This window comes from Lynx canadensis, chromosome D3 (genome assembly GCF_007474595.2).
Source record: "Lynx canadensis isolate LIC74 chromosome D3, mLynCan4.pri.v2, whole genome shotgun sequence".
Lineage (NCBI taxonomy): Eukaryota > Metazoa > Chordata > Mammalia > Carnivora > Felidae > Lynx > Lynx canadensis.
The window spans coordinates 80,329,964-80,344,425 of record NC_044314.2 but is presented as its reverse complement, the minus strand read 5'-3'; the positions used below and the strand labels follow the sequence as shown (position 1 = coordinate 80,344,425).

Below are 14,462 nucleotides of genomic sequence, written 5' to 3'. Positions count from 1 at the left end.
CACTAGCTGTGTGATTCTTTTTTCTTTTTTTCTTTTTTGGCTCTGTTTCTTCATCTGTAAAGCCAGGACAATAGTTCTCATCCAAAGGGGTTGTTAGTAAATATTCATTGAATGCCTACTAATCTCCAGACTCCAAGCTAAGAATGGGCAGTCCAGTAGGAAAGGGAAATATTATAATTACACAGGGGCGCCTGGGTGGCTCAGTGGGTCGGGTGCCCACTTGATTTCTGCTCAGGTCCTCATCGCAGGGTTAGTGGGATGGTGCCCCGCCTCAGGCTCTAAGCGCTGACAGCTGGGAGCCTGCATGAGATTCTCTCCCTCTCGCCTTGTCCCACCCCCCCCACCCCCCCGCCACCGTGCGTGAGTGTGCGTGAGTGTGTGTGCTCTCCTTCTCTCTCAAAATAAATATACAAACTAAAAAAAAATTTGCACAAATACAAAATTACAAACTGTTCTGTGTTATGAGAAGTATGGGATGCTATAGGAATGAATAACCAGGTGACCCCATTTTGGGTGGAGGGGGAAGGAGTTTAAGTCAGGTGGGAGCTGAGCTATGAAAGATGTATAGGCCTTAACTAGGTCAAGGGGGAAGCAAAATTCCCGGAGAAGGAAACAGCAGTTACAAAGCATTTGGAAGATGGAATGCGATTGTATGTGCCTTCCTTTCCTATCTCCCTTGTAGTTCCTTCTGGAAATGTCTCTTAGATCTTCCCAGGGCTGGTTTCTCTTCTCATTTAGCTCTTAGTGCAGATGACATCTCTGAGATGCCCTCCCTGAACATCCCTGTAAAGTCAACCGCCCCCATCCCCACCCTGTGCCTCATTTTTCCTTTATTTCCTTAACAGTTACCACTGATTCAAACCTTCCTGTTCATTTGTGGAAGGTCTCCTCCCCCCTCTTACCCCCCCAACTTGAAACCCCAAGAGGGGAGGGATATTGCAGGGTTTTAGGATTTAAATGCCGAATCCTCAGCTCCTGGCATCTAGTAGTTGCTCAATTGCATGTTCGATGAATGAAGAAACGGTGCTTGGGGTCAAGTCCGTGCTTGACAAAGGCGCCAGGCGGGAAGCGGAGAGGCTGGGCGCCCGGGTCCCGCCTCTGGCCTCGGCCTGGGGCAGCGCGAGCCACCTCCGCCGGGGACCGTTCGAGGGGCGCGCCGGGGGCGGGGCCGCCCACCCGGAACTCGGGTGCGGCGGCGGCGCGGGTTTCCGGCCGCGGCGGACACTTCCCGCGGAGGGACTGTCCCGTGGCAGCCGGCGGCCGAGAGCGACGCGGAGGGCGGGGAGCGGCGGCGGCGGCGATGGACGACCACAGCCTGGACGAGTTCCGCCGGCGCTGGCAGGAGGAGCTGGCGCAGGCCCAGGCGCTCAGGAAGCGGCGGCGGCCCGAGACTGCAGAGCGGCGGCCGCGGCGGCCCGAAGTGGCTCTGGGGCGCGGCGAGCAGGCCTCGGGGTACCTGGCGCTGGCCCAGGGCCTCCTGGAGGGCGCGGGGCGGCCCCCGGCTCCGCGGGCGACCCGGGCCGAGAGGCAGGACGCGGCGAGCCGCTCCCGCTCCCCTCCGGCCCGCGAGGCCGCGGGGGGCGGGGAGCAGCTGGTGGACCAGCTCATCCGAGACCTGGTGAGTGGCTTCAGCCTCCTGCCGAGGTCCGGGCCTGCCCCAGCCACACACCCCTGCAACGAAATGTAAAGTGTGCCACCCGGGGTCTGTGCATGCATAGAGTATCTCTGGAAGTGGTAGTTTCCACCCTGGGTGACCTTGTTTTCCCATCTTGGTAGTAGTGTCTGCAGACCTTTTTTGGATACCACTACTGGGTTGGGGGCGTTGCTATCGTAAATCTAATGGGCAGAAGTCAGGGATACTACCGAACATCCTGCCGTGTATAGACAGCGCCCAGAAGAAAACGATCCAGCCCACAGTGTCAGTATCAGCTGGCGAACTCCTGCTCTTCAAGAACTCCTGTAACTTAAGGGTTGCCTTTAGGGAGGCAAGCGGTCTCAGGACGGTTAGGAAGCAATTGTTTTTATTCTGTAGAATATTCGTATTATTCATTTTTTCCCAATTGCACATGTATTCATAAAGCAGGAAAGGAAAAATCCTTTCGGCACTACCATTGGCATGGAGGTTCTTTCTCCTTTTGTGCACGTGGATCCTTTCGGAGGATCTGCAGAGAAGCTGGGGACCCTCTCTCCCCTAAAGAAGGCCCCCTTTACGAAGTTGGCATGGTCAGGACCACCTGAAACACATCCATGGTTAAGGGTTACGGCAATACAGCAGGTTTTAGTGGTTCAACTTAAATTAGGCTTAAGCCTTCCACAGCCTCCCAGTTTAGAGTAATTGTGTAATTGGCAAAAGCTGTTTTGAGAAAAAATGGTTTATTTAACAGTTCTGTTCAAATAACATTAATAGCTATTGGGGTTTTCACCAAGTTTCTGGTCCTGTGCTCTGCCTGTCTCTAAGTTGAGAGAAGCTGTGTGTGTGTGTGTGTGTGTGTATGTTATGTGAGTTACAAGCTCTCCTTTAATGTGAACAATTCTCGTATATATGAAAATTCTTGCTGGCGTCACTTCTGCTTCTATAAGAAGTGGGTCATCACTAAGGAAGTCTGGCAGATGTAAAAATAATCTTTGAATGCCTTGGTAGGGTGGTTTAGCACCAGATAAGTTGGTCAGGCCAGTCCAGATCTATGCAGAAGTTATTCCCTGGGAAATAGATTTGTAGACTAAGGCAAGACCAGCTCATGGAGGTAGAGAGAAACAGGAAAGTGGATTGTTAGGACCGAGGCACGGTTGGGGGCCTGCCAGTTAAAATCCAACCTACTGAATGTGGCAGTGTCTTCAGGCTTCATAAGAATCCTGGGAAGTACCTGTTGTTAGTCTCCTTTTATGAATGAGGATGTTCAAAAACGTTTTGTGTAACTGTTCCAGGGATACCTGGATGATAAATTCTGGGGATTAAATTTGAATCCAGGTCTCTTGGACTCTAAATTTCACCAGCTAGGAGTTTTGCAAACCTGACTGAGTGTAGGAATCCCCTTTGCTTTATTAAAAGACAGGTTCTGGTCTGTACCTAGACCTGCCTAATCAATATCCAGAGGAGGCTTCTAGAAATGTGATGTTTGAGATGGTCAGGCAATTTTGAGACCTTGTTCTCTGCTGCACAGTTTCTTTTGGTTTACTGCCTTGACTCTTAAAGGCTTTCTAGCCCTAATACTTCTGAGGGATAGGCATTGATATGAAAAATAGTGGAGCCCTAAATGAAGTGTTCTAGAAATGGAGGGGGGCTGCCTACTGTAGGATCCCAGGGGCGTACTGGCATCGGAGTTTATTTAAAAAAAAAAAAAAAAGCCTGCCCTGGAATGCATGCCCATGATCTCCTCTGTCGCCAGAATCCCCACATCAGGTACTGCTGGGCTCTACATCCTACGAACATGCAACCTTCAGGGTGCTTTTTTTTTTTTTAAGTACTTTAAAATACTATAAATAAAATTACTCGCTTTCTCCTTGGTACTGCTTTAAGGGTTTAAAGACCTTCTTCAGTTCTCCCAACAACCCTCTTCCGTGGCTATTATTAGCCCCATTTGACAGATGAGCATTAAGTAATTGATTTTCAGGGGCAGTCAACCCACTCTATCTTAATGTGAGAAATGATGGTAACCTTTATAGAAAAGGCTTCGATTCCTAGATCAGTAGTTGTAAGCCCCAAAGACCAGAGGTCAAGCAGATAATGCAAAGGAGTGAGGTAGCCTAGGTATGGCTCATTCCATCCTTTTTCCTAGTTCATCGGGTGTCTTGTTAGGTATCTTTTCGAGGTTCCAGTCATACAACTGTAATGCTTCCATTCATGATGGCTAGCTTTTTTTTTTCTTTTTCTTTAATTTATCTACTCTGTATACCCAACTTGGGGCTCAAACTCACAACCCCAAGACCAAGAGTCACATGTTCCACCAGTTGAGCCAGCCAGACATCCCATGATGGCTATCATTCTTTTTGTCACATTAAATATTAAACATGACCGTGTAGAAATGACTTTCATGATATCCCTAAAAAATACTTAAATGTTTTTTCAAAGCCTCGTCCTCGTCTTGGTCTTGTTTTTCTCCTTTTGAAAGTTTTTTCAGGGGCGCCTAGGTGACTCAGTTGGTTAAGCATTTGATATCTCAATCTCACGACTGACTCATCATAGCCGTGAGGTCGTGCCCAGCATCGTGCTCTGTGCTGACAGTGCGGAGCCTGCTTGGGATCCTCTCTCTCCACTTTCTCTCTCTGCCCCTCCCCTCCATCATACGTGCTCTCTCTCTAAATCATTAAATGTTTTTTTCTTTAAATCAAACCCTGCATAAAATCATAAATGTACAAGTTGGTGAGTTATCACGGGCGTACACATCCATGTAAACAGCACCCAGATTTCAGAACAGCATTATCAGCTCGTCAGAACCCCCAACGTGTTCTCTTCTTTCACTCTCACCTGACTTCTAACACTTTATTTTAATTTTGTCTGTTTTTGAATTGTAAGTAGAATCCTACATCTCCTGTGTCTGGTTCTAGCACGTAGCATCATGTGTGAGATTCATCCCTATGAACATGTCCTGTTTTATTCTGTTGATGGGCATTCTTTTTTTTTTTTTAATTTTTTTTTTTTTTTCAACGTTTATTTATTTTTGGGACAGAGAGAGACAGAGCATGAACGGGGGAGGGGCAGAGAGAGAGGGAGACACAGAATCGGAAACAGGCTCCAGGCTCCGAGCCATCCGCCCAGAGCCTGACGCGGGGCTCGAACTCCCGGACCGCGAGATCGTGACCTGGCTGAAGTCGGACGCCTAACCGACTGCGCCACCCAGGCGCCCCGGGCATTCTTGATAAGTAGTTCAACAGCCAGTTTGGGACTGTTGGGAGTAGTGCTGTGAATGCTTTGCATATCTTTTGGAATGTGTGTACCCATTTTTCTTGGGTACACACCTAATCGTGGAATTGCTGGGTCATAGGTATGCAGATGTTCAGCCTTAGTAGCCACTGGCAAACAATTTTCCAAGGTAGTTACAGTGGTTTTCCTACTTGATAATAAGTGTGTAGATTATGGTATTTCACTTTCTTCTTTGCCATAAATATAACCGCATCTAACTGAGATGATGTATGGCAACTGAACTTGACCTCCACGTGAGTGAGATGAGAAAGTGACAATTTGGGGAATACACACTGTAGCTGGGCTAAAGGTGGGAGCCACTGCCCATGTCAACTGGTTGTTTCCTTGTGGGAATGTGGTCCCAGTGTGGCCGCCTTCAGACTTTTGTAATTGGGAATGTTTATTTTTATGTGGACTCTGTCCGTTTTTGCAACACAACAAACACCCAAGAGTTTGGCCTAAAACACGGGTATTTAGCTCGGGGCACCTGGGTGGCTCAGTGGGTTGAGTGTGCAACTCTTGATTTTGACTCAGGTCATGGACTCACGGTTTGTGAGAGCGAGCCCCGTATCGGGCTCTGTGCTAACAGTGAGAGAATTCTCTCTCTCTCTCTCTCTCTCTCTCTCTCTCTCTGCTCCTCCCCTGCTTCCTCTCTCTCTCAAAAATAAATAAAAATTTAAAAAAATCACAGAGCATTAAAAAAAAAAACAAAACCCAAAACACACACCAGTATTTAGCTCACCATTTTGCAAAGTGGCAGTTTGGGCCGGGCATGGGTGGGTTCACTCAGATGTCTAAGGTTAGCTGCTGGTTAGCCAGGTGGCTTCGCTTTGGGGGGCTGGCTAGTTGTTGAGTACGTGTGCATTCGTTATAGGTCTCATCATCCAACAGGTGAGCCCTGGGTGGGCCTTCTCAGAGTTCTTAGAGCAAGAGGAGGGCACGTTGTAATGCCCAAGTGCTTTCAAAGTCTCTGGCCAGGTCATCCTTGTTATTGTCACGTTGGCCAGAGCAAGCCGTATGGCCATGTCTGGAGTTCACGTGGAGTCACCCGGTGCCTGGATACAGGGAGGAATGAATGAAGCAGAGGCCATTAATGCCCTCTATCACTCAGATTCTTCCTGTTTGTAATTGTTGGTAAGGAATACAAAAAAATTTTAAGTACTAACACTGTGGGTTAAATGAAACCTGTGGGCCAGGTCTGCCTTGGGTTAGGAGTTTGTGATCTTTGCCTTTATTTTCCAAAGAATCCTTATTTGATCCATGCCTGACTCCTGAAAAGGAAGATTTAGTTCCGTTTGAGACGCCACAGAAACTGACAGGTTGATCCAGTTGACGTGAAAGAGAAGGAACAATCCGGTGCCACCTCCTCACACCCCCTCTCTCGGGGCACTGCCCCGCCACCTTTGGTGCGCTCTGTCGTGCCAGCCCACCCTGCCGTACCTCACCTGACGCAGCCTCTTTCACTTCAGAGTTCTCAGTATCCTCACTGGAGTGAGAGCCAGCTAGTAAGTCTTTGCCTTCGGAGGAATTAGGCAAACAGCACTGCCTGACGGTGTCGGGCTGGGTGTCGGCCAGACCTTCGACGGACAAGCACAGCTGAGCTAAAAAGTGAGAAGTGAGTCCTCCTGAGCCGCATCTTCGCTTCTGAAGCTTTAAGTAACGGCCCTGAGAAGCCATGTGCTTTTAGGTGATGAATGGGAACATCTGGACTGTCTTTTTAGTATAGGGTTTTTTAACTGGTGAAAGAAATGCTACGGCCCTGGACAGAATTTCAGAGGCAGTAGGCACTCTTTTTTTCTTCCATTTCTCTCTCCGTTACCTCCAGCTTCTCCATGGTCATGGGGCACTTGAGCAAAATTGCAAGTTTGCTTCTTTCTTGGAATCTGTGATGTCCAGTTGCTTGGTCCTGTTTCTGTTCAGGTGATACGTCCGGCTTGGAGCCACAAGAAATCAGCGCCAAACTCAAAGTGGCTTCAGAAACCCAAACTGGAATCTCTTGACTCAAATAACTGAAAATTCCAGGTGGTGGTGGTTGGTCTGGGTGCTTAGATAATGCACCTGGAAATCTCTGCGGTCCTGCTTTCCTTTTTTGTTTGTTTGTTTACTTATTTAGAGAGAAAGAGTGCGTGAGTGTGGGAGAGGGGCAGAAAGGGAGAGAGAGAGAGAATCCCAAGCAGACTCCACCCTGAGCGTGGAGCCCTCCACAGGGCTCCATCTCACAACTGTGAGATCATGACCTGAACTGAAATCAAGAGCCATACACGTAACCGACTGAGTCACCCAGGCGCCCCCTCTTTTTGTCTCTATTCACAGGAAGATTCTCCCCTCCTGGAAATAAAATGACTGCCAGCAGCTCCAGTCTTACCTTCTGTTTGCTTCTAACAGGAGAAAGGGAGCATCTGTTTTCTGCAGAAGTTACGAACTTAAATTCCCATTGGTCCAGACTGGATCATGTGTTCATCCTCAGGCCGGTCACGGGCTCAAGTTGGCCAGGCTTGTGTCCACTGCCCACTCCTGATGATCAGGGCGGAGGGGTCAGCCTCACTGAACCATGTAGTCCAAGTGTGGCCGTCAGGTGGTTTCCTAAGAGAAGAGGGAGTGAATACTGGGCAGGAAACAGCAGAGACAACAGATATCCATCTTAGGTGGGGTTTGGAACAGCCCTAACTATGAGAATGTTTGTGTTTTCTAATCGCCAAACGTATTTATTGATCACCTGGGGGCTGGGGAATCAATACTAAACAGAATGGACACAGTCTCTGACCCAAGAAGCCCGTAGTCTTGCTTCTTTTAACTGAAAGCATGGCATTAATGAAAGCTATAGGCCTGGTTACGGGTCTAGGCTCCGGAGTCAGGCAGACCCAAGTTCAAATTCAGACTCTGCTAACTGCCTGTTTGACGTTGGACAGGTTAACTTACCCTGCCTTACTTATCAAATGAGGATGATGCTAATGTCTGTCTTGTGAAGAGACTGTGAAACAAAACCTGGAATGTTCTAGCACAAAGCCTGGCATGCAGTGAGCAGCCAACAAATTCAAGCTGGTCCTGTTATTTAAAATTTTTTTTTTAATGTTTGTTTATTTTTGAGAGAGAGAGCATGAGCAGGGGAGGGGCAGAGAGAGAGGAAGACACAGTGTCTGAGGCAGGTTCCAGGCTCTGAGATGTCAGCACAGAGCCCCATGCAGGGCTCGAACTCACAAACCGCGAGATCATGACCTGAGCCAAAGTCGGACACTTAACCGACTTTGAGCCACCCAGGCACCCCAAAGCTGGTCCTATTAATATCATTACTATTGCAGGAGAGTTCACTCTGCTCACTTCCTCTTTGCTAAGACTTCTCACCGATCAGCCCCTGCCGCCCTCCTCCTCGGATTGGGAGTCCCTGGAGGGCAGGGCCTCCTGTCTTACTCCTGTCCCCTCACCTCTAGTACTCCGTGCAGTAGGGGCCCCAACTACATTTGTTGCATTGAAATAACATGGGCAGAATTCCTGCTCCCAACAGCAGTGTTACAGAGAGGCTCTAGGGTTGTTAGAACCCCTGGGAACGTTCAAATGTTCTTCAAGTTAAGATTGGAGTTTTCAGGCCTGATAAAGTTTTAATAGTGCTGGCTGATCTGTATTGTTCACCATGTCAGTATGTGGTTTGTCAGAACCTACAGCTCTGCTGTCAGCAAGATCAGTTTGATGGCTTAGCTTCCTTCTGCTTTTAAGTTAGCAATGAGTGAGGAAAGTTGCTAATCGGCACTGAGGCAAACAATCGGATGTAAACTCCTGACATGGCTTAGCTGGGACAGCTTCCCTTCCTCTTTGGTGCCTTCTGTCTTCTCTTTAATGTTCACCTTGGGTTCTGTCTCTTGCATTAACTCTTCTCTGATCTCTCCAGCCCAGATTTCCCTTCCTTCTTCGTTCCCTCAGTGGAAAAGTTCTTACTATCCATGCGATTCATTTTTTTTTCCTGTTATGGATTAGGAGGTCTCTGCTTGGGCACCCTTTGAAATGGCCTCTGTGCATACCAGAACAACTTGTAACGTAGGCCATCTCTTCATTGGAAGATTCTGCTGGTGGAAGCAGCTTGGGCTTTATTCATTCATTCCACAAATATTTATTAAGTGGCTTCTTAGTACCAGGCACTGTTCTAGGCATGGAAGATACAGCCACGAACAAGACCGAAAAGATCCATACCTTATACAACTACGTTCTGGAGGGAGGTAGACAGTGAACAAATAATTGTCAGATAATGGTCTGGAGAAAAATTAAACAAGTAGGAGGAACCGAGTGTGTAAGCTTTGGGAGAGAGGCTATAATTTTAAATAGCACTGTTCAAGAAGGCCTTCCTGAAGACTCACACTTCGTGGAAGGAGATGAGGAAGCAAGCGTGACGAGATCTGGGGGAGGGGATTCTCGGCAGAGAACAGCAAATGTGGAGGTTTTGTGGTGGCCAAGGTCGGCTGGCCTTGTGGCCTGTGTGACCTATGGAATTTAAAATTCTTAATCTTTTTTGGGGCACTTGGGTGGCTCAGTTGGTTAAGTGTCTGACTTTGGCTGAGGTCATGATCTCCTGGTTCATGAGTTTGAGCCCCGCATATAGAGCCAGCCTCGGATCTTCTGTCTTCATCTCCCTCTCTCTCTGTCTCTCTCTCTCTCTGCCCTTCCCCAGCTCATTCTCTCTCTCTCTCTAAATAAACTTTAAGGATGTTATTTTTTATTTTTTTAATCCTTTTCCAACAAGGGCCTCCCCTGTTTTGTTTTACGTGGGGCTCCACAGATTATATAGCCAATGCTGATGGTAGGAACGTCCTTGGAGTGGTTAGGACACTTGTCATGAAACCAACTATTTGCTCTTCTCACAAATGAATCCATGTGCACACTGGTCCAAGTTTCTGACTAGGGAGCTGCCCCTTCACCTGTCTTACCTCCTTTCTGGGTCCTTAAGCTCCGATCCCGGTTTATTTAATTTTTTTTTTAAATTCATATTTATTTTAAGAGAGTGAGAGTGAGCAGGGGAGGGGCAGAGAGGGCGAGAGGGCGAGAGAGCGAGAATCCCAAACAGGCTCCATGCCCAGCATGCAGGGCCGGATGCGATGCTCAAATTCACAAACTGTTGAGATCATGACCTGAGCCGAGATCTAGAGTCCGATGCTTAACCGACTGAGCCACCCAGGCGCCCCAGATCCCAGTTTAAACTGCGACTTTGAAGGCAGAGCTCCCGCCTCTCTTGCCTCCCACCGGCTTCTTTTGCTGCCACGCCAAGCACTCGCTCCCGGTCCTTCAGATTGGCATTTTCTGCCTCCGTCCCTTGCCAGAGTGCCCAGCCGAATCCTACCAGTAGGTGGTGAATGAGAATTGTCCTTGAAGTTGGAAAGCCTGTTTAAAAAAAAAAAAAAGTCCCTCGGACCTTAGTCGTGTGTCTGCTCTGTGCAAGGCAGCGTGCCGCTTAGACCGTGCAGTGTTACGTTTCTGTCGCCACGCATGCAGTCGGCAGAAACCTAAACATTTTTTGCCCTTTCTCCTCGAGAGGCACGGGGATTAGGTTAAATGTGAAGAGATAACTTGGCTTTTTGTGGACTGTTCTGGAGCTTAACCACTCCTTGCCTGGCTTCTTTGGAGAAATGCTTCTCAAGTTCTAAATAGCTGACTTCCTAATGAACTTTGGAATACCTTCGGGGACCGTTTATGTTGCCTTTTGTAGTCGCCTGTTTTGATGCTGTTCCATGGGACGATGACCTCTCTCTCTCAACGATTTGAGCCGTATGAGTGTAGACATCCTTTTTTAACACATTTGCCACCAGCACCTGGGATGGCCCTGATTCCAGATAGTGTTTTGAACACCGAGCACCTTGTTTCAAAAGTGTGTTGCTTTGCTGTGTCTGCGAAAATATCACAAACTTATTGTAAAAATACTTGGGGATTTCAGAAGAAGAAGAAAACAAATCCTGTAATGCCGTTGCTCAAAGGCGACTACTGCTGCTAACATTTATTTGGTGTACTTTGGGCATTTTTTTTTTTTTTTTTTTTGTACGAATAAGAATTTGTATTTCAAGACCACTGTGGGATTGTGAACAAATGCCTGTTTATCTGGACGGTGTTTCAGACCCTGTTTCTTTTTTTGGAAGAAGACCCGGGTGAACCCAGCACTCCTCTGTTCTGGTTGGGATTGTGTGGTCCTGCCGTACTCCACGTTTGCAGGAGGCAGAGAATGGAGAGAAATTCCTTTAGAAAAGTGTCTTGTCAGCCACAGATGGAGCAGAAATACTACTATGTCCGTTGTGTGTCTGAGGTGTTCTTCTCTGTTCCTTTGGACACCACCTAGAGAGATCTGGAGTGTTCTGTTTGCCCTGGAGATGTCCACTGGGGACAAACGTGGAGTCCGTTTCTTCACTTCTCACTGATTTTGGCTCTTAATAATTACCCCTTCTTCTTCTAAACCAGAGAAGACAGATTAAATTTCTAACAGTAAGGCACAAAACCAATCCATTTACAGAATTAGTCTTACATTAGCACATAGGAGTACAAATCAGCCTCCCCGGGGATGGATCTGTTTGCAATTTCTTTTAGCATTTTTGGAGGAAGTCCAGTAGACTTTGGGAAAATCTACTGTTCACTGACTTTGAATTAACAAAGTAACATGAGCCCTTTGTGGGGTTTGTGTGGGTTTTCTTTTCTTTTCTTTCTTTCTTTCTTTTTTTTTTTTTTTTCTTGAGTGGGAAAGGATTGTTTTTAATCCACCTATGATTTAGGGTTGTGGTTCTCAACTTCTAGTGTGCATGAGGATCCCTGAGGAAGAGCTACTCGAGCCTCACCCCTGGAAATTTGGAGTAATAGGCAATTTGGGGCATTTTTTTTTTTTTAACTCCACAGATGGTCTTGATATGTAATACAGGACAAGAGTCACCATAGTGGTTAAGAATCAATATTTGAGCCATAAAGAGTTAAAAGCCCAGTTGTGTTTTATCCACATGATGTTTTTCCTCAAATTTGAAACCATGTTAATACATCGATATATTAGTTTTCTGTAGCATTATTGCCATTGTCACGTTGCTTGGGCTATAAAATTAATGGCAAGTGATTCTAAACATTGTAGTCCTATGGCCCTTTTTGTAATGTGACCAGTTTTCCACGTTAATATTTCCAGTGTCTTTAACCTCTTCTTTCTTGGGATATCTCTGTTTCTGAAACGTCAACTTGTCCCTTTCCATGTTTGAAAGTTCATACAGATACAAAATTGGTTCATGTGGCCTATAACTTTTCAGATGGCTGTGTGTTTCAGAAAGGCCTAGGTGGAAATCTCCTAGCATCCTTTATATTATAAGGTATTTCTCTGCATACTGGTAGCAAATGGTGTTTTTTACTTCTGTTTCTAAACTGTGGGAAGTGCCAGATGGGAGTGCTTAAGTCCTGGTAGGTTGTGTGTAGTTAGTGGGCTAGTACCTCTGTCCAGGATGTGGCTCTACATCCTTGTCAAATCCTGGATCCCTATAAGAGAATTGCGTTTTCAACCACAGGGTCAAACATGCTTCTAACTCTCAATCTTTGGTAAGGTGTTTCCCAAGTGATGGGTTACTGATAACAAAGCGACAGTTATGAGTGACTTATTTAACCTTGAATCTACTCTGGATTGTTTTGTCTTTTGGGTGTCATAATGTCCCTATAACTTCATTCCACTTCCTCGAGTGGAGGAAAGGGAAGTGGGTTAGCTAGGCTCCTGTCTCCACAGTTGTGCAGCAGAGCCTTTGGGAATGTGCTCAGTACAGGACTGTCCTGGATCACATCTGCTGCTTTGGGAAAACAGGTTGGATTTTTCGGGAGACAGATTCTGGGTTGGAGATCTGCGGGCAGGCAGTTGAGCAGGTTGGCCTTTCCCAGAAGTCCCGAACTGAGGCAAGGGGGCCAAGCCTTTGTCCCTAGGTATTGACTGGTCACTGGATGTGGGCTCCAGGAGGGGATGTAGCCTTGGACAAGGCAGCTTGTTTGACCAAGGGCGGCGCCTAGGAAGGGGAGCCATGAGCAGGAAGCATTGTGCCCATCTGGGGGAATGGGTGTTAGGGACCCACAGGTAGAGTCTGAGTGACCCCTGCAGCATCCACTACACGGACTGGTGATAAAAATATCTTGCCAAAAAGATGCCAAGTGTGCAGCCTGAAACTTCAGCCTTCGATCTCCTGACCTTGCGGGTCTCCGTAGGTCTTGAGAGGTGGACCTGCCTTTAGCACATCGGTTTCTTTCCTTCCCTGCCATTCCCCAACCAGTGGTAGCAACAGGGAGGGTTGTTCACATGAGTCTGGAATCTGATCTGTTGAGGGTTGACAGTCCTTTTGGAGTTTAGACATTGTAATTCTCGGGGCACAGTGATTTTTAAGAAGTGTGGCTTTGTAATGTTTGTGTTTACATAATTATAATTCATTGCTGTGAAGTTCAGTTCTCAAGACGCATCATCACTGGTACATTAACAGTGAGACCAGCATGGCATCTCAGCTAATTTGTTGGCGTGAGGGACATTACACCCCTGACTGGTCATCTGCTCTCGGTGGTGGCTACACTGTTGTCTTCCACTGTGCACTAGAGCAGATCCTTCTTTGGTTATTACCGTGGTATAACCTTTTAAAATTGGTGATTCTCTTGGAAAGTTTCTCTGGACACTCCCATCGTTCAGACTCCTGAATAACTTCGTGTCCACGTGCCTTCCCCTCTCCACTGTCGCCAGCTGTCCTTTGCTTCTGGTAGGACAGGGGGAGACCGCTTTTCTGTGTAAACAGCACGTAGAGGAGCCCCATGGAATGTGGACCTAATCAGCCAATACTTGTTGAAGGGGAAGAAGAGAGCTGGGGTGCCACTCCAGGAAGGAAGATGGCAGTATTAATCAGGTATTGTATGCTTTGCTCTGGTACTTGGCCCGCCCACACCCTTCCTGTGTAACTCTCCCAAGTAGGTACATTCTGCTTTAGAGACGAAGCCGAGGCTCAGATGTATTTAGCGTAGTCACGTGGTTACTCAGCTGGCAGAACCAAGGTTATCAGTTTGACTCTTGGTCCTGAACCTCCATCCCAGAGGTCACCGTGGTTGGGATCAAGGAGGAAGGCGGCAGGGCAGAGGCGCCGTTCTCCGGGAGGAGGGAGGATTGGCCATCTCAGTGAGCAGAAGAGGGGGGAAGCCTCCTGCCACCAGAAGTGTGATTTTCTGTCCTAGGATAACTAAAAACAAAGGCGATTTGTCCTGCTTCATTACGGTAGTGTCACATCCAGAAAGCAGTTGATAGTCCCGAAGGGGGGACCGATGGAAGAAAGTGATGCCTGGCATCTCTAACTGTGAAAAGCTCAACAGGAGTTCACTTTGCACGAGTGCAGGCTTGTGTTGGCCTTCCTCCTTCTCGTATGAGGTTAAGGAAGGATAAGCATTTTTCCCTTGTTTCTCTACCAAGGAGGTAAAGTAGGCTCCTTCACCTTATCATGGTCCAGTAATCCAAGAGAAAGCAGGGGGAACTCCAGGGTCACAAATGACAGGCTGGCTCGTGTGTGGCTTTGCTCAGCTGGCAGTGGGTGACCCCCCCCGCCCCCCACCGGGTTGT

At 47.5% G+C, this 14,462-nt stretch overlaps 1 protein-coding gene across 1 annotated transcript in view; it reads left to right on the top strand.

Annotated features, from left to right (window-relative positions):
- Positions 1-1,241: 1,241 nt before the first annotated feature.
- FBXW8 (F-box and WD repeat domain containing 8) overlaps positions 1,242-14,462 on the top strand; it is a 122,521-nt gene continuing 109,300 nt past the window's right edge. Inside the window, exon 1 of the mRNA XM_030292469.1 lies at positions 1,242-1,618. Within this exon, the coding sequence (XP_030148329.1) occupies positions 1,301-1,618 (318 nt within the window). The 5' untranslated portion in view covers positions 1,242-1,300. The remainder of the gene's footprint in view (positions 1,619-14,462) is intronic.